At 42.3% G+C, this 19,782-nt stretch overlaps 1 protein-coding gene and 1 non-coding gene across 3 annotated transcripts in view; both read right to left on the reverse strand.

Moving 5' to 3' along the window:
- Positions 1-19,782, reverse strand: part of Rab3gap2 (RAB3 GTPase activating non-catalytic protein subunit 2) — an 86,266-nt gene that overhangs the window by 30,593 nt on the left and 35,891 nt on the right. For both annotated transcript variants that reach the window (XM_036201881.1, XM_036201880.1), the window contains exons 10-20: positions 15,453-15,601; positions 13,962-14,041; positions 13,731-13,820; positions 12,063-12,202; positions 10,380-10,596; positions 9,697-9,840; positions 9,401-9,486; positions 8,841-8,905; positions 5,898-5,988; positions 2,951-3,078; positions 22-235 (exon numbers count right to left, since the gene is read on the reverse strand). In XM_036201881.1, the coding sequence (XP_036057774.1) occupies positions 22-235; positions 2,951-3,078; positions 5,898-5,988; positions 8,841-8,905; positions 9,401-9,486; positions 9,697-9,840; positions 10,380-10,596; positions 12,063-12,202; positions 13,731-13,820; positions 13,962-14,041; positions 15,453-15,601 (1,404 nt within the window). The remainder of the gene's footprint in view (positions 1-21; positions 236-2,950; positions 3,079-5,897; positions 5,989-8,840; positions 8,906-9,400; positions 9,487-9,696; positions 9,841-10,379; positions 10,597-12,062; positions 12,203-13,730; positions 13,821-13,961; positions 14,042-15,452; positions 15,602-19,782) is intronic.
- Positions 18,799-18,930, reverse strand: LOC118593569. The gene has a single exon (XR_004946246.1). It is a non-coding gene; the product is annotated as a small nucleolar RNA SNORA36 family (small nucleolar RNA).

The raw sequence follows: 19,782 nt of genomic DNA on the forward strand, positions 1-19,782 counted from the left end.
AGATTCCAGGATGTCACCTACCGAGAGCCACATACTCCTCTTCGCTTATCTTCTTTATGCTGAGTGCATCCTTCTCATACTCTAGATATTCAAGGAAGATCTTGACAGGCAGCACTCCGTCTCTATCCTCAGAAAACCGGACAGTGCTCTTGGTGTTTTCTTGCTTGTACTTCTCTAACAAGGCCCGGAGCTTCACGAGTTCCTTATCGTCCAGCCTTAGCAACACAGCCAAGTCCTTCAAGAGTAAGAGTAGGCCTTGTCTCTATGAATTGCCACAAGCTCTAGCCCCTTATTGGAGGTGAGATTCAAGGCTGTTGAGCAATGGTGGCTTTAAAAATTCGTATGAAATATAACAGAGGTATTGTACTGTTTAAAATGTTAGTTTTGAATGACAGCTCATGAATAGGGTGTTATATAAGTAAACTAACCTTAAAAAACTATTTACTACTAACACTGCCATTTTAGGAAGGTTCTTTAGAGTACTATATACTCTTCTAAAAGTTAGGACCCTAACAAATATGTATTACATAATAGAAAACAATCACACAGTATGGGAGCGTAACTTTGCTTTCCAAGAAAACTAGACACATGTGGCTGCCTGTCTCTATGCCACATGAATAGTACACCATGAACACAACCCACACTGCATCTGCTCACAACCAGGGATACAAAGATGTCAAGCCTCAGCTAGAACCTGCCTGCCTTTCAAGCCATTTCACACAGGACATATGAAGACACGCTGCCTGATGTTATCTTTTTTTTTTTTTTGAAAACCCTGTAAATCTGTCATAGCAAGGAAAGCCTTTTGCTCAGTGCTACACAATTAAAACCACAATTGTACACATTCAATTTTGTTTTGCTTTTGTCTTTTTGAGATGGTGTATAATTATGCTGCCTTTATTTCTGGACTTGCCATCCTCTCTCAGCCTTCCAAGTAGCTGAGACCCCAGGAGAGTAACACCATGCCTGGCTATTCATTTTCACCAGGCACATGTAAGAGCATTTGCTCTTGATGAGAAGAACCTAAAACTACACAGGCAATTCTTCCTGTAAATCTCCATCAACTCACACTTTCCTGATGTTTGCAATTACTGAAGTAGACAGCCTGATCCTGAAGAGCTCATTTCATAATGTTTACTGGTAATGAGAGAATACCACCATGAATGTATTACTAAAGTGTTGAAGTCTAAAATATCAGATATCAGAATGTATTCTTTCATTTTTCAGTTTAAAATTATTTATATGGTTGTATATGTAACCTTAACTTAATTTTTAAACAAGTATTACTGGTAACTTGGCAAATCACTAAAATCATTTTAATAAACCTGCCTTGGATAAGCAGAAGACGGGCTTCTGGGCTGGGCAACCCACACTAGGGAACAGTTATCTGAAAGGAAGGAAGACATTCTACCTCTAATTTCCACTCAGGGAAATTCTGAATGCATTTCCTAGAGCAGTTACTGCACTACATACAGACTGACGGGGACTGTTACAACTACTTGATGTTTACACAAGCAAGACAACATTTAGTACAGTTAGTTGTCTGTAAAACTTGGATCTGAGAGAGACTATTTTAGAACTGTATTCCAGTGCATAATTCACAAAGGAGCAAGCAGCATTAATTTACTAACAATGCAGAAAAACTGACCTCTTGTTTGGTAGAATCTTTCTATTTTTATTTATTTATTTATTGGCTTTATTATTATTATTATTTTTTGGTTTTAAGACAGGGTTTCTCTGTGTAGCCTTGGTTGTCCTGGAACTCGCTCTGTAAACTAGGTTGGCCTTGAACTCAAAGATCTACCTATCTCTGCCTCCCAAGAGCTGGAATTAAAGGTGTGCACCATCCAGCTTGGCAGATCTTTTTTATAGTTTCTTTAGAACTTGGCCAGTGAGACAGCCCAGCAAGTGAAAGTGCTTGCTACGTAAGCCTGATGGTCTGCATTCAGTCTCTGGAATGTGGAGGATGGAGAAACAACTCCAGACGGCTGTCCTCTGACCACCACAGACGCTAAGGCAGGGCTACACCACACAGGCGTACAAACAGTAATAATAACATGAAAGGAGAAGAAAAAAATAACAGTTTTGTCACATCAGAAAATTGAAAGTATTTTTATTGTAAAGTTTTTCAAAATATATTTTAAAAAGTTACCTGTGAGCCGGGCGGTGGTGGCGCAAGCCTTTAATCCCAACACTCAGGAGGCAGAGCCAGGCGGATCTCAGTGAGTTCAAGGCCAGCCTGGGCTGCCAAGTGAGTTCCAGGACAGGTGCAAAGCTACACAGAGAAACCCTGTCTCGAAAACCAAAACAATGAAAGTTACCTGTGGCGGTCTGAATGAGAATGGCCAACAGAGGCTCACATATTTGAATTCTTAGTTTTCAGTTGGTGGACTGTTGGGGAGGACTAGCAAGTGCAGCCTTGTTGGAGTAGGTGTGTCACTGGAGGTGGGCTTTGAGGTTCCTAAAGCCCAGCATGGCCTCGCCTCCCTCTCTGTCTGTGGATCAGCCCCATGCCTACCTGCCTGCATGCTGTCCGTCATGATAAAGATGGACTACCCTCTGAAACGGTAAACAGCCCCTAATTAAAGACTTTCTTTTATAAGAGCTCTTTGGGTCATTGGTATCTCTTCACACGAATCGGTCAGTGTCTAAGAAAATTTAAGTGACCTTAAAAAATGTGTCAAGAAAATCTAAGGAGTCTAGATCAGTAAAGATGAATTAACAATGAGATATGATATCTTTGTATTTTTACAAAATATAGATTTAGTAATATAAAGCAATAAGGGATAGAAAGGAGACCTGATAAAGAAAATATACTGTTAAATTCTTAAAAACAATAAAAAAAAACCCACCAAATCTTTAGTTTTCTACTGTTTTACTCAAAAACTTTAAGAACTAAAAACACTCAATGGGATTATTGTGCATAATACTAATATTTGTGGTTACTCACATTATCAGAGAACGGTGTATCTGAGGGAGAATGCAGAGAATTCAGCTGGCTGACAGCTTCATAAAGCTGCAGTAACTTCAGTTTACTGGCACAGAACTGCAGCAGTCCTTCATCGACAGACTCGAGCTCTAGAAGGCGGAGGGAAACGTATGAGACATCGTTAGCAGACTCATAAAAAGACGTTCATAATCTCTTAAACATGTAATTCCTTAATGGGTTAAAGACTGATATACTTAACCCAGCATAGATTTGGAGAGCAAAGATAATTTTCCCATTATCTTTGTCTCTTAAGTGAAATCACATTTCCTAGTAAGGGGTATAGAGCAAGAATAAGAGTTTTTTGAGTGGTACTGTGTGTGTGTGTGATTTTTTGAGGCAGGGTTTCTCTGTGCAGTCCTGGCTACCCTATAACTCTCTGTAGACCAGGCTGGCCTCGACCTCAGAGATCCACCTGCCTCTGCTTCCCAAGAGCTGGGATTAAAGTGCACTGCCACCACCGCTCAGCCTGTGGCACTTCTACTTAAAGAAGTCTCTGGAAACACTCAGCTTCATCCCAGTGTGATGCACTTGCTGTGCTCACCGGAAGAGGTATGGATGTAAGGCTGCCTGGCTCTGCTTACTATCAAGAGGGGCAAAGACAATGATGTTTGATCATAATTGCTCAATCAATTATGGATTGTGATGGATGTATCTTCAAGACAGCCTGGTAAAAAGACCTAAAGTAGAATTCCACTAATATCCTCCAATAATTAGTTTTATTTTGTTCAAGATTAATGTTTGTGCATTATAATTTAAATATTCCTTGCTAATGTAAAACAAATATATAGTCTCTAAAAATGCAGAAGTGGAAAAATTGAAGAACGTTTTTTTAAGACAGAGTAACAAGAAACAATATTATGTTCTCACAGCTATAATAAAAGACCATACAAAACTCTTAAGAATTTTTATGATTCCCATTTATCAATATAACTTGAAACTATGATTTGATTTTTAGTTTTGGTTTTGTTATCTGGCTTATTCTCTACATAATGTCAAATCTTTTATTAATACTTTCAAGGGATGTGGAACTTTATGAGCATGGTATACCTTTAAATGAGCTGTTTCCCCTAAGGTGTCAGTTCTAAGAAGGCTACTGTTTACCAAGAGCCAGCTCTCTATATCTACTGAAAATGTCAAGAATAAAAGCAACCTCAAATTTAGATGCTTTATGTCCTAAAGGAACTTAATATGAAGTTGTTTTTTTAAAGCCATTGTAGCCTAGCCTAAATATGATTAAGCATAAATGTAATTAAATATAAATCTAACTTTATATATTACTGTTAGGAAAAAGTCACAAGTAGATGGATTCAATCTACTGTACACTATAACTTAACTGATACTGGGAATTTGAAACCATTTATTTTGCAAGCTCAGCTGAGTAGAATATGGAGTTACAATACACAGCTTCCAATATGATTCTTTTCAGACAAATTTAAACAAACAAAACCCAGACCCAAAGTTCAGTCTCTGGAACTCCCTCCTCTGTCCATAAGAGAAAAGGGTGAGCCTGTGCAGAAGGTCATGAACAGAACACCACTTCAAAAGATAAATTGATCATTACCACAATCAGAAATTATTACTTCAGTAGAAATTTCTCTTTTCCTAGAAGGCAAAGCAAAAGCCAAAGACAGTAAGAGAACCTGTTTGGGTTTTGTTGTTGTTTGTTTATAAGACTGGGTCTCCTATGTAACCAGGCTGGGCTTTGAACTCAGAGACCCATCTACCTGTGCTTCCCAACAGCTGAGATTAAAGACATGCACCATGATCCCCAGCCCTGCTTGGGTTTTCATATCATCAGCTCATCACCCTCATCCTAAAGGCTTTCACAATGTTCTGCAACTCTGTCAAAATAATATCTTCTCATCATTCTTTAAAATTTTTTATATTGTTAATTTCTTAGTTCACAGTTTTATTTTTAATATTTAAAACATTACTTTTGTTAATTATTTAGGAATTTGATACACCATATAATATATTTTAAGCATATTCACCTCCATCCCTTCCCAACTTCATGTCCACTTTTTTAATTTTAGAAATTTTATTATCAAAAGATTTGCAAATAAATAAAAATATCACACATCAAAATTAACCAGACACAAAGTCTATAGGAGGTATTCAGAATTGAAGCTGTGGTGCTTCACATTAAACTTTGATATTTTATGAACACTTTTGAGGGATGGGAGCTTTATAAGTATGGTATGTCTTTTTTCCCCTTAAATAACTCATTGAGTCCAATTTCTGCTTCCCATATACTCAAGGATGTGCACACTAGAGTGTGTTTGACCTAATAGGAGCCCAAACCCCAAGTGAAAATTGGCTCCCACCTCCAGAAGCCATCCACTGTCAATGGCTGCTCATGAAGGGGTGCGGGTTTGGGATCCCCACTGCCCTCAATGCAGGGCCATGGACTGGCTGCTGACAGGCTGTGTGCAGGCAACAGCTGCTGTGACTTCAGGAGTGCAGTGGTTCTGTTATGTCCAAGACTTCCCTCCAGTCTCCCTTTCACTCCCCACCGAACCTTTGGTTCTTACGAACTTTCTGTCCCTTTTCCAAAAAGTTCCCTAAGCCATGGAGGGAGGGGATACAACATAGGCATCCTCTTTGTGGCTGCTTCTCATCATTCTCCACCGACATATTCCCTCACAATAGTGAAATGGGAACAAAAAACTTCCTAATAACAGTTAATATACTGAGACAGTTCAGATGAAAATTACATGTGAATGTTAGATACGAAATCTGTTAAAGCTCCCAGGTAGTAAGTGTATGGGGTAAGTACCCTATTTTACGTCTACCTGCCCATTCCCCTACCTGTCTATCATCTACCAGTCATCTCTACATTAACATGTGGCATCATAGGTCCCACAAAGAAATACATAATCTGAAGTGAAACCATAACAGTATCTATTACCTTGATTTTTTAAAGTGTCCATTAAAGTCTGAGTAACATTTCTAAGGCAGGAAAATGATAAACGTTCACTGGCCAAAACACTTTCCAGAGCCTAGAAGAAATAGAGTAATTCTAGTGATTATATGGCAACAATTTTGCTTTTATTTTATACATATACCTATATCTTTGCAATCCCCACACCCGAGAATTCAGGTTATAGCGAATGCAGTATGTAACCAATCCTATGTCCAGACTGAGAATGAAACCATTAGGGGCAAATGCTGTCGCAGAATGCCACGCAGCATGGAGAGGACAGTTGTTCTCCAACAGAAAGTCTGAATTGGCCTCTCCCAGGAATGAAGGAGAAGCAGGTTACTGGCATGCCAGTCATAAAAGCTGATAAGTCCATCCCCACTTGCTGCATATGCACATGCAGGCTGCCATTTCTGCACGGCTAGCTAGACACAGTATCTACTCTACCCCCCCACTCTCACTCCATCTGGATGTTTAAACATCTTTAATTTACAGGTTTTAAAAACTCATCATACCTGAGGTAGCGGCCAGGGGAGACATCAATGAGTCAGGACAATTAAAGTTCATATTTACCTTTTCGTATTAGCATATTAAATTGGACTTTAGCTGATGAGACACACAGTTTAAAACCCCTAACTCTATGCTGCCTGTGGTAGGGCGTAGGACTCCAGCACTCCAGAAGGCAGAGGCAGGCCGATCTCTGTCAGTTCTATGTAAGCCAGAGCTACAAAGTGAGACCAGTCCAAAAATAAATAAAGTAGACTAAAGATAAACATCAGTCTCATAACACAATGATTTCTATGTTTGCGGGGGTGAACAGGCACAGAAGGTGACTCACAAAACTACCCAGTCCTATTATGAGGTGACTATCCACAGTGTAGAGAGAAAGTGACCAAGGAGACCAGAACCCAGGATAAATGTAATCCTCTTCCGGCCCACCAACAAGGCAGGCTGGTGGGCGAGCATACTTTCTTCCCATCACTGGATTCAGTCTCCTACAGTCTTTACTGAACTCTGCCTTTCCTCTAGTGTTGAAAGGCAACAGACATTTTGACTTTTCTAGCATTTTAAATAAAATCCACACTTTTGTGTATGATTTGGTGAGAGAGAAAGAGAATCCTTCGTAAGACAACTTGTGCCCTGCCATCCCAGCCCTGCTGCTCTGTGATGGATGGTAAGGGCAATGACGGCATCAGAGAGAGAACTTGTAGGTTATGTCTTTCTCTACTCCATTCACTAAATTCTCTCAGATGGCTACTTTGTCATCACAATGTCATGCTCAATAACTGAGACATTTGTTCTGAGGAAAATGAAAGCCAATTAGCAGTCAGTGGAATGGAAAAGTGAAATAAAAATCACAGAGACTTTCTTGCTCTATAATAAAACAAAAAAGTATTTTTTAATGACTCCAACATAAATCACTCCTCACCAATTTCTCCCACATATGTAGTGAAGTAATAATATGCACACGTGTGTCCCTGTCTCTGTCCGTGGTCCCTGGGATCCAGCACCTCTAATTTCTAACAGTAATTTCCTGAGTGACAGATGATAGAAGAATCTGTTCTAATGACTGGTCTTGGCCCCCACTCCTTGAACAGGTATGCTAAACGTCTGCAGACAGAGAAGCTGGGAAAATGTTCTGCTGTAACATTTAGTGTTTGCCCCCAGATTCCTGACACAGAACTCCTGACACCTGTGTAGGTAGCTCCATGGGAGAGAACACAAATACCTTCTGTTTCAGTGAGGTATTCTCCAGCACAGTCTCAAGATGGGGCTAGTTACCATGGTAACCATCCAGGAGATTAGAGAATTATAATTTTTAGACTGACTCGTAACCTCTGGGGAGGAGAAGCACTTAAGAATAAGTTGACCAATAATAGTCAGTGATGCAATCAATCATGCCTCAGTAATGAAACCTCCATAAACTCTTGCAAGGATAGAGGTTTTAGAACTTCAAATCACGCTGAAGCTTTATAACACGCGGAGGCTCCTGCAGGAGACAGGGAGGCCACACCCCTTCTCCACAAGCACCGCCCTGGGCACCTAGCTAATTGTCAGCGTTCTCTATAACATCTGCTTCAACATACAAACAAGAACTCCCTGAGTCCTGGGAGCTGCCTCAGCAAACAAGGGACAAGGACGGGGCGTTGAAAAGTGGGGAAGGTTTTACGGGCCTGAGCCTTCCAGGTTGGTAAAGTCAAAGCTGATGTTCAACAATGAGCCGGAACACGTGACATGCTGAGACCGTGGTGCACAGGACTCAGCAGTAAAGTGCGGTTAGGAGAGGCAATCGGCTGTCTGCTGACAGAGCTGAGGGAACAGCCTAGCAGTCCCACTCTGTGTAAATTCAGGACAAACCTGCAGCATGTGTCAGGAAACACACGCAGCATGGTGTCACTGAGAAACCAGAAGCAGCCTGAACGGTTCAAGGGCAGGAGAGTGAACGTGAGCATGCACATTAGGAGGTTGCAGCTGCAGTGTCATTAGGCATGGGCCACCCACAGCAACACACTAAAAACAAGTCACAGAACACAGCAGACAACATGTTTCCAACAGTAAAAAGGCTGAAAACACATCAAGACTTCTCAGAGGAGCTGCACAGAAATGAGGATCCCTAAGAAAAAGACAGAGCTCCTCAGGGATGGGAGATGGGTGGGGACTGAGGGGAACAGCTGGGCTCTTCAGAGACTATTTGCTCAGGTGATAGCCACACACATGTATTTATGCTATTGTGTTTCCATTATCCCAGATTTCTGTATGGGTGTGCATGTATAAAGCACATGTAGTCACATATATGGTAATGTTACTTAAGTTGTTTTTAAAAAGAGAGACAATAGACACTGCTAAATGGGGATATGAAAATAAATTTTTCCAGGATCAAGTGATAAATCAGTTTCTCGGCAGAAAAGTTCACTTACTATGCACACTTACTTGTCTCTTGGTTGCGGGGTACTTAATATCAAGTATCAACTCCTTTATTTCCGTTTCAAATGAATCTACAATGAGAAAGTCCGATTGGAATTTTCAACTTACTGAAGAAAGACGTTTCTCTGAAAGAAAATGAACTCTCTGCACTCCGCCACTCTAAAGGATGCACAGGGGCCCTCGTATTATCATTTTACTGAGAGTTTTAATAACTCCAAGATCAGCAGTTCTCAACCTGCGGGTTGTGACCCCTTTGAAGGGTGGAATGACCCTTTCACAGGGGTGCATATCAGATATTTACATTACGATTCATAACAGAGCGAAATTACGGTTATGAAGTAGCAATAGGAATAATTTTATGGTTGGGGGTCATCAGGTCGCAGCATCAGGAAGGCTGAGGACCACTGCCCTAGGCACACATCATCCTCTCAGAGCACTGACAGAAGATGCCATGCCCCTCATCTCATCCTGGAAGAGGGTTGAGACAGCTGAGAACAGCCAGGTACCTCGCTGCACTCACAATGCCATGCGTTTGTTATTACTTGATCTGACTAGAGGTCACCTACCCAGCCCGGGAGGAGGCGTGGCTCTCAGCAGGGCCGCCAGTCTCTTCACCAGGTGTAGGTCCTTGGCTCTTTCGCTCTTCTTGTCACTACAATAACACACACAACTGGACATGCATTCGTGTTCCTTCTACTCCTCTCTTGTTTATTCGCTTCCCATTTAACTTTAAGGGGATCATCTAGTGATAAAACAACCACCAAGTACTAACTATAAAACAAACAAAACAAAACACACCCAAGGGAAAGAACTAAGCAAAATGTGCACAGGAAACTCGAGGCAGACGCAAAGCAACTCTTACCTCAGTGCTAGATGGAAAGGCACGTTCACTGTCTTCACACTTGCAGACACCGGGTCAACAAGACAGATCTGGTAAGTCTGAGGCTGCCAACTCTGACTTGTCACATTGTTTAAGCCCATTATTTTGTAGCCAGGGTACAGCAGCCTAAGGCAATCACATACCAGTGGGTGATTATCAGCAGCAGGAGTCAAATCCCACAAGGTGCTCTGACTGCAGCTACATCTGCTCAGGGCTGTCTATGCACTGGGCAAACACACACTGATGCCAGAAAGCTACCTGAGGCAAAACTAACTCAGAAGGAGGAGGCTACTCTCCTCAAAGGTCCTAGGAAACTGTATGAAGACAATCAAATCTGAAGCCCAACATCAAATAAAGCATATGCCTTGCTTAGCATCATTACTGGGAAACTGGTGGGTTTTTCCTTTGGGGTCTTCACAACATAAGCAAAAGACAAATGGCTAGAGCAGCTCACTAAATCAGTAGCAGACCATGGCATTCTCAGTAATATCTCTCTGCTATATAACACAGAATCCTCAATTATACATCAGGCACTCCCAGGGAAAACATGAGAGCATTCTGCAGTTCTCCAGCGCCCTGCAATCTGCTATACGGCTTTAGTGAAGGCTTTAAGGACAGCTCCCCTGTGTGTCTGTGACCAGTGACTGGCAGGGCTGGCAGCTTACCTGCAGTGCTTACCCACGTTGAAAGCTCCCACCCTTGGTCCTTGCTGTGTGTTCCACACTTCTAAAATTCCCCTCCGTGGAGCATAGATCACGAGGAACTGAGCTACTCGACTAGGACCTTGATTATTTCCAAAGGGGGAAAAATCCCCCTTTTCTGGTACTCTTTCATGGAGGTCCTCTACAATTTGAATCCATCCAATCTGGGCGTCTCGGTACCCTTGCAGACAGAAAGAGGCAGCTCGTCAGTTTATTCTTCTGGGCTCAACAGTAGCTCCTCATGCACTTCTGACTACTTAGGGAGGAGGGGGCATCAGGACAAGCCAGAGAAGTACATTATCTTTTTATTATTAGAGATCTTAAACAGGAAAGATAAAAAAGTAACAACCTGTCACCTAAACATCAAATTTTAATATTTCATCATGTATATTTGCTTCCAATCACTCTTCTCTTTAAAAAGAAAATACTCCAGACATCACCAAAGCTTCCTGAGTCCATCCCTGCTGGTTCCCATTCCCTTCCTTTCCTCTCTTTTGAAGATTCCTTCCCTTACAAAACAAAACAAAAAAGGATCTGAGCAGAGTATTAGTTTGGCTAGCTAAAAATAAGCAAAGACAAAGTCGTCCTCCTACTACCCAAGCTCCCTGGTGGACAGAAGATGGAGGCAGGCGGCAGAGAGGACTCGGGATGCTAAGAGCTGCCGCTGTCTTGCCTACCTAGGTGGCCCTCTGAGAACTAACACACACGGGAAGGACTGTGGCTGAAGCAGCTGCAAGCCTCAGGCAGCACTGTCAGCGACACAGCGGCCTTACAGGGTGAGGAGCGTTGCAGGGACAGGACGCGACAAAGACAGACCTGGGTAGGTGCAGGAGAAAGGTCGGGAGCATTAAGTTAAGATGTGTTACCTTTGTTCACGCTGTGGGACATCTGTATAATGATGCAAAAATGGGTGGCATTCTTTCATGCTGCATTTGTTTAACTCTGTGAAGCTGTGTTACTTTGCGTGCCTAAAACATCTGGTTGGTCTAATAAAGAGCTGAATGGCCAAGGTGGGAGACAGAAATAGGCGGGGCTGCTGGGCAGAGAGAATAAATAGAAGGAGAAATCTAGGGAAGAGCAAGGAGAAGGAGAGGAGGACATCAGGGGCTAACCAGCCAGCCAGCCACAGCGTAAGAAGGAAAGAAAGATATATAGAATAAAGAAAGGTAAAAAGCCCAGAGGCAAAGCATAGTCAAAGAGAAATGGTATAATTTAAGATAAAGAAATCTGGCTAGAAACGAGCCAAGCTAAGGCCAGGCATTCATTAGTAAGGATAAGTCTCTGTGTATTTATTTGGGAGCTAGGTAGTGGGCCCCCAAAGAGTGGGAAAAAAGAATCAACTACAGTTAAAAGTGTCTATGGTGAGTTGGAGGTATAGTGCAGTGGGGACATGCACAAGGCTCGGGGTGCAAAGCCTAGCACCACAAACAACATAAAACCCAAACAAACCCAACAAAAGGCCACTGCTTTAATTGACGATGTATCAATTAACTACCAATCAAGTGTTGTGGACCTGAATTGATATTAAAAAGAAAAGTCACAGAATTCTGAGTACTGTTATTAACCAAGAGTGGAGGATGATAAAGTTGCTTAACTACTGGGGTAAAAAGTGAAGCAACTTTTTCCTCCATTTTTGTAGGGAAGTACCTTTCCACATCCGTATTGCAATTCCTCGAGCGACGTCCAACAAGATAACTCTGCCAAAATCATCTGTGACTGCTGCCAAGGTGTTACAAGGAGACAGGCATATGCTTTCTCCATGGCGTCTAGAATCCGGAAGTCCAAATCTATCATTAAAAAATAAGTAAGTAAGTAAGTAAGTAAGTAAGTAAGTAAGTAAGTAAGTAAGTAAGTAAGTAAGTAAATAAATAAATAAATAAATAAATAAATAAAACTAAAATCACATCCAAAGCTAGAAATGTAGAATAATATAATTCACAAATAAAATAGACATCTATTTCCAAATGAAGAACTAAACCTTGCCTGGATTGATAACTCATCATAGTTGGCATTTGCAAGACAAAATACCTAAAAGAACAATGTTCCCACAGTACTATTTTATCCTTCCCGTCTTTCTTTGAGTTAAGAGTCTTATCAGAGAAGATAGCACAACCAACTCTGCTGTAGGGATGCTCTGCTACAACACAGGCATCTTCTGTTTCAGTCCCCCAGTGTGTTCTCTTTGTCTAGACACCAATACATCTTCTGTGATGGTTAATCTTGATGTCTGGAATGGTAAGGAACTTGGGTTGGACTGAGAGATGCCTAGGAGATAATAAGGCACACTTCTAGGGTGTCTGCAGTGTGTTTCCACAGATGACTAGAGAATGGGACTCTGACCTTGGACAGAGTCATCCCTTGACAGATTTAGGATAGGATGGCGTCATTGAGAGGTGGTGAAAATCCGAGGAGACACCTAACTGAAAGCTGGAGTCACTGGGGGGTGTCCTTGGGAGCCGTATCTTGCTCTGGCCTTTCCCTAGATCCCACCCTTCTGCACTCAATTAAGAAGTTAATGGCTCTCCTTGGCCCCATTTCTACTGCAATGATACTCTCCTCAAGAACACTGGATCAAATGACAGTGGACTGAACCCTTCTGGAAATGTGGACCAAAATGAATTTTTCCTACTTTAAGCTGTTTTTGTCAAATATTTTGACCTTAACACAAAAGTAACTAACCCACTGTCAGAAGCAAGAACTTTCTACAGAGACTTCTCAGTGCATCCGAAGTAAACAGGGAATGAAAAGGAAGGGAGCTCACACAGAAAAAGACCTTGACACACTTGGTCACATCTGCAGTCAGGTGTGCTGTAACATACAGCACGAGGGAGGATGGGAAACAGGTCAGTGTGGTACTTGCCTCGTGGGAAGGAAGTCCCAGGACTGTCCAGGAGAAAAGCAACTTCCTTTGCTTAGAAAGTAATAAATCTACAAACCTCAAAAAATTGATTTTACTAACAGTAGTCGGCTTTCTCCAGGTGAAGAACATCTTTAAAAAGGGAGCTGCAGTACTACTTTCATGGTGGTATTTTGTATTGGGTAATATACGACAATTAAGAAGAAAGCCAAGCAAAAATCAAGCCCTCTCTTCCCCAAAATTAAAGTAACAACAAAACTGATACACTTTGATGTTCTAGAGTAAAACCAGAAGGAAATCTAGTTCTGAAGGGCGACCCTCATCACAGAACTCATGATCTGGTTGAAATTCGCAGGAGCCCGAAGTCATAGAAAATCAGCTATGGCCCAAGTGAGTGTAAATATAACAGCGCTGCTCAAAGCACCCAGAGAGAAAGAGAGACGTGCTCACAGACTTGCCTCACAGCTAGGGGAGTGGCTGGCTCCATCTTGGGCTTCTGCTTCTGGCCAGTTTCTTCTTCGTGCTTGCTTTTCCACCCAAGCCACCCGCTGAAGGAAGAGGACACACGACACACGTAAGTAAAATAAACTAGGGGACACTAGTTCAAGGGTCTTAGAGTGCAGACTCCCAAAGTCTAGGCACAATCAAGCCAGCCCAAATCAGACCATTTAAAAACGCAGCTTCATTACCTGGCAGCGCTAAAGAGAGCAGAAGTCAGTTTACTCGCAACTGCGAGAGCGACATGAGACAGCAGCGGCTGAGTGCTTCCCTGCAAAACAGGCATGCGCAGAGAAAGACTGAGACGGAGCTTGTCTTCTACAGGAGACTTACAGAAATGCAAGTTGCAAAGTCGGCACCAGCGGCTCTTATTGGAGGCATTGGCCTCAGTAGCAGCAACAAGACTGAGTGAAGCTAGGATTTAAAGGTAAAATCTGCTAGTGGCCCAAGGTGCTCCCCAAGTATTTTGGCCTCAGCAATGCAAATTAACACACTGCCTGAAGCAAGGACTTCTGTTGTGCCGAGCTGATGCTGGCCTAGAACCAACCTTTGGGGTTTCTCTCTTCAAACTGTAGCTTAATGAAAACCAAGGAGGCCAATAAGACGATGGCATTGTCGCTGTGCTGTGGATTTCCCAGCGGTACACAACTAGCTCTCCCCTCCCCCTTTCTTTTTTAGTGAATATATATTTGTATAACAGTAAAAAGACAGTTCAGCCCATCCAGAGAAGGCTACTTCTTAAGTGAGAAGTATTGCCAAATGTAATGGTTAACTTTTCTCTATCTTAGGAAACAATTTTCAAAGCTTATATCCATAATAATGGGAGCTTGCTCTGTCTCACAGTTCATTTATTCTAATCCCTGGTGGGTGGACATAATTAACCCACAGCTGCACCAATATTTAAACAAAATGTAGCTGTCAAAAAACTTAGGGCTTCAGAGAACAAAAATTATTGGTTTTACCTTGGGTTTCTGTTTTACACACACACACACACACACACACACACACACACACACACACACACACCATCGTGGGGAGCTGGGAACAAGGTCTCATGTAGGCCAGACTAGCTTCACATGTGCTATGTAGTACAGATGACCTTGAATTTCTGATCTTTCTGCCTCCATCTCTCCCAATGCTAGAATTACAGGTCTTATACATTGCTCAGGCTTCAGGCATGCTAAGCAAAGTGGTGCATCAACTCAAGTACACCCTCAATGCTTTGCTGTGATTTTAAGAGCTTTTCAGGTAATCTAAATAATTTAGAAGAAACTTGGACTGGTCACATGGCACAGTGGGTAAAAGTACATGCAGCATAAGCCTGATGAGTTCAGTCACCAGAACCCACATAGAAATGCCAGACGCGGCAGTGTGCATGTGCAAGCCCGGCACTCCCAGGGAGACGGGCGGAGGAACTGGAAGTTCATCTCAGCCAGCTACAAGGTAGAAGAAAAAAGCACATGTCCAAGAGTTGTCCTCTGACTCACACACACATCACACAGACACATCTATACACAGTAATTTCTTTAAGTATAAAAATTTTACAAGAACCTTGTGATTAATTTTAGCTACAGGTAAAACTTAAGAGTTTTAAACTTAATCTTTCTAAGCCTATGTTACTATATCTAACTTTTAGGCAAGTTAAAAATCAAGAGCGGCTCTCCCCGTGCTGAAACCCGTACCTCTAGAGCATAGAAGAAGCCAGTGAATGGGCTGGACCCCACAGTGATATACTGAGACATGGCAGGCGGGCTGTTTTTAATGGCTGCGTTGAATCCACCAATATTGGAAGCAGTCTTCATTTGATCAAAAGGTGACAGAGTCATAATACCTTATAATTTAAAGAAAAAAGAGAGAAGAACCACAGTTTGAATACATTAAAATGACTTCATTTAAGTGATTATTTTGACTTCTGTTCTAAGACGCTCCTGAGTTAGTTTTATTTCAAAACTATAAAAAAATCCACATTTGAAAGTGCTGATAAATATTAAAAGCATTAACCTGAATTGCAAGCATAGCCGTTTTTATCTCCATACTTTAATGATCCCTTGCAGTGATATTACTATTTTACCAACTGTTCCAACCTGCTAATCCTGCTAATTTTCCCTCTATTTATCAAGCAACTCTTGGGTTCTCTTTCCCTTATCATCCAGCTTAGACCTATCTCCCATTATAGCCCTTCCCACAAGCCCTTGCACTAATCTTGCTGCACACGCTCTCCAGAGTAAATCTTAACCTTGGCATGTCTCAAGTTTCTGTTCTTGAGAGAAACAGCTGTTGACACAAGACCCAACCCCAGCCTCGCTGTCCTAGCACTTCCCAACTCCCAATCCTTTGCAATCCATATACTGAACAAAGCAGATTGTCTGGCACTAATGTCCGGTGCAGACTTGGATAGCCTGCTCTCTGCAGCAATACTAACTTGGTCTTCTGTCCTACACACTGCTGCATGTTGGCAGCCAAATGATGCTTTTTTGTCACAAGTGCTTCATGCATATAGGGTGAAATAGTTCACTGAGGACCCTCTTCTTCTCCCATCCCTTCAAAAGCTGTAGAACCACTTTAAAAAATAAATTCACATTCACTGTTTTCATTAAGAATGATATAAATCTTACTCACGGCTGAGAAAGCTTTCAACTATATTTCTATTTCCTTAGCTGAGATTTTCCCGCTGGGGTTATAATCTTGTCGCTGAAAGTTTTTCCTCAACAAAAGCCCTTTCCATACTTAGAAACACACTGAATTCCCTCTGCACATAAATCTCCATAAAGTCTAGCCCCCTGGACCACTTCCCCTTCTGCCTCAGACCTATGAGGGCTTCCTTGACAGTGACATGTGAACAGGGGCTTGAACTGAATGAGGGAAAACCCACATGGCTAGCTGGGCAAAGTTCCAGGCAGGGGAGCAGCAATTATGTTTTGCAGGAGGCCCCTGGGTATTCTGTGGAGCCAGAACAGCATATCCAATGTGGTGAGAGACAGGCTGGGAGACAAGGCTAACCAGCACCTGAGCAAGCAATAGGCCCTGAGTGCTTCTGGGAGGGACCAAAGAAGGGGGAGGCGGGTGGAAGAAGAGGGAGAAAGGAGCAGCAAGTGTGAAGGGAAGAAATCACGAATTTAATATTGGAGGTCAAGTTTGGACATCTGTAAAAGTGTTCAAAGAACTGGCCAGCACTGGAGATGAGGAGTGGAGATGCTGTAATTTTATTTCTTGTTCTTATTTGTTACGTTGAAAACAGGAAGTGGACACATTTATTATGAAACAAACCCACTCCAGCGTGGCTTCTGGGCTCTCCTCTCCCCTCCAGCTGCTCATCAAGTCAATACAGAGCTCCAAGCTGCCAACTCCAGTGACCCACCCTTTCTCTTGAATGCTGTCATCTCACAGGACCCACCCAAACCATTTCTACCTGCAGCCCCACTGCCTCTGAACCTCAGACCACATGTCTGTCTGCCTGCCCCATGCTTTTGCCAGAAGTCAACATGCAAAACCCTCACTCTTGTCTTGCCCTCTGTAAATATCTTCCCCATTCTCCTTCCAGTGAACAACCTGCTTATCCACTCAGCTGCTCACATTTAACAACGAAGACATCACCTGCGACCCCATCACTTAGGAGGGTAGGGGTGGGTCCTTGAGTCCTTTCCTCTCATTTCTCAAACTCATACCCAAGCGACTGTACAATGTACTCCATATTACTGCTTCCGCTCTAAGTCCATCATTCTCACACACCCGAATTACCAAAATACTCCTATTGCTTTGCTTTATCTTCTACATCTGTCTCTAAAGAGCACCCAAGGGGTACTTTTGTTTTTGTTTATTTGAGACAGGGATTTTCTACACAGTCCTGGTTGTTTTAGAAACCATGAACTCAGAATAAAATTCAACTTCCTTATTTTCAGCTCTGACCCTCTGTACATCTCCAACCTGCCCCCCAACTTTTACACTCACTCTATCAAGCCATGCTGATCTCCCTTGTTTCTCAAACCCTCTGAGGTCTTTGGGGTCCTCAGGCCTATATTCATTTTGTGTCCTCTGCTGAGAATCTCTGGCTACAAACCTTTCTCACCCTTTCTGTCCTAATCCAGGTGTGTCCTCTGGAGAGGTCTCTTCTTAGCACTTCTTTATTCTAGACCAGGGGTTCTCAGCCTTCCTAATGCTATGACCCTTTAATACAGTTCCTCAGGTTGTGGAGACCCCAACCATAAAGTTATTTCATTGCTGCTTCATAACTGTAATTTCCATACTGCTATGAATCACAATGTAAATATCTGATATGTAGGCTATCTGCTATGCGACCCTGTGAATGGGTTGTGACCCACAGGTTGAGAACCACTCCTTTAGAACATAACTCTCTGCTGAGTTCCTTCACAATGCTGACTAGTGTTTTGATGGCACCACAGTTACTCATTTAGTTATGTTTATCTCTACCACAGAACACAAGCTTTCTCAGGGCAGGGTTTGGATTGTCATGTTTCCAGCACCAGCATTACCTAAGGAATAATAGGTATTTATTTACTGAATGAGTTAAGACTTTACATAAGGATGTACATAAAATAAAGTTTATTTGCCTGCAAACCTCATGATGTCATTGTTTTTCTCTGCTGAATAGTACTCCATTGTGTATATGTACCATATTTTCTTCATCCATTCTTTAGTTGAAGGGCATCTAGGTTGTTTTCTAGCTTGAACTGTTTGGGAGGCACGCAGGCTGTGGGACAGGGACCAGGACCTGTCCTTAGTGCATGAGCTGGCTGTTTGGAACCTTGGGCTTACTACACAGGGACACTGCTCTGCCTGGAAGGAGGGGACTGGACCTGCCTGTACTGAATCCACCAGGTTTAAATGAATCCCCAGGGGAGTCTTGGCCCTGGAGGAGATGGGAATGGAGGGGAGGGGGTGGGGGGAAGGTGGAGGTGGGCACGGGACGGGGGAAGACAGGGGAACCCATGGCTGATGTGTAAAATTAAAACACAAATATAATAAATAACAAAAAATAAAAATAAAGTTTATTGTACCTTTTGTTTTCTCATTTGTAGGCTGGGGAGTAAATGAATAGAACAATGTTTTCTATCCAATCATTTTCCCCAGCCAGCTTCAATGTTCCAAAGTTTAATTAACAGAGCAGGGAGCAGACCCTGGGCTGAACTCAACACTTTGGAAATTTTATGACAGCATTTCTCTTAGCAAAAATCTGAAGACACACCAAACTATTTACCAAGAAGGCATTCATGAGAGTAGTCTACACAAGAATGACATACAGGGCTGTAAGGACAGAGCCAGCAGGCCTGAGTACCAGCCTTCTATCAGCCCTACACACAACTCCTGCCTTTCCTAGACCAGACTTTCCACAGTTCCTGCTGACTTCTGGCTGAATTCAGACAATGGGAGTCCCGTCAGGAGACCAGTAAAAGAACGGATAATGAAGATGGGACATCTTTTTCCCCGGCTCCGTCCCTGAAAACTGGCCGTGAGCCCTGAGGAAAGCCATCCCATTCCCCAGGCCCCGATCCCAGTCACTATCTCTAAGTTTGAGGAGGACTCCCACCCACCCTTAACTCTTCAGGCTTAGCAGTGATTGACAGCCTGGCTGCTAAGAAGTCCTGGTGTACAGACATCCCTGATGCTTCTACAACAGCAAACTGTACAGCTTCTCTGTAAATAAACCTCTAAAGCCTCCTTGTCAAGTGAGCCATCTGTCTTCCATCCAGATGAGGCTGACAAAATGTATCCTCAGTACCCTGATGTGAAGGACTTGGTATTATACAATACTGTGTATAAAAGTACACCTTCCACATGACAGTATGCATATTACATATGCACTTATTCACAGACTAAGGAGCTAAACACCAATGATGAGGATCTCTGAACAGTAAGAAATTTTTTAATTGTTCTTTTTCTTTATATATTTACACACTGTTCAAATTTTTAACATACATTACATCGATGGAAAATACTTTAAAATAATATTTCTCTTTCTACTTTCACTTTTATCACCTTAATTCAAAAGCCCAT

The sequence above is a fragment of the Onychomys torridus genome, chromosome 11, assembly GCF_903995425.1.
Source record: "Onychomys torridus chromosome 11, mOncTor1.1, whole genome shotgun sequence".
Taxonomy (NCBI): Eukaryota; Metazoa; Chordata; class Mammalia; order Rodentia; family Cricetidae; genus Onychomys; species Onychomys torridus.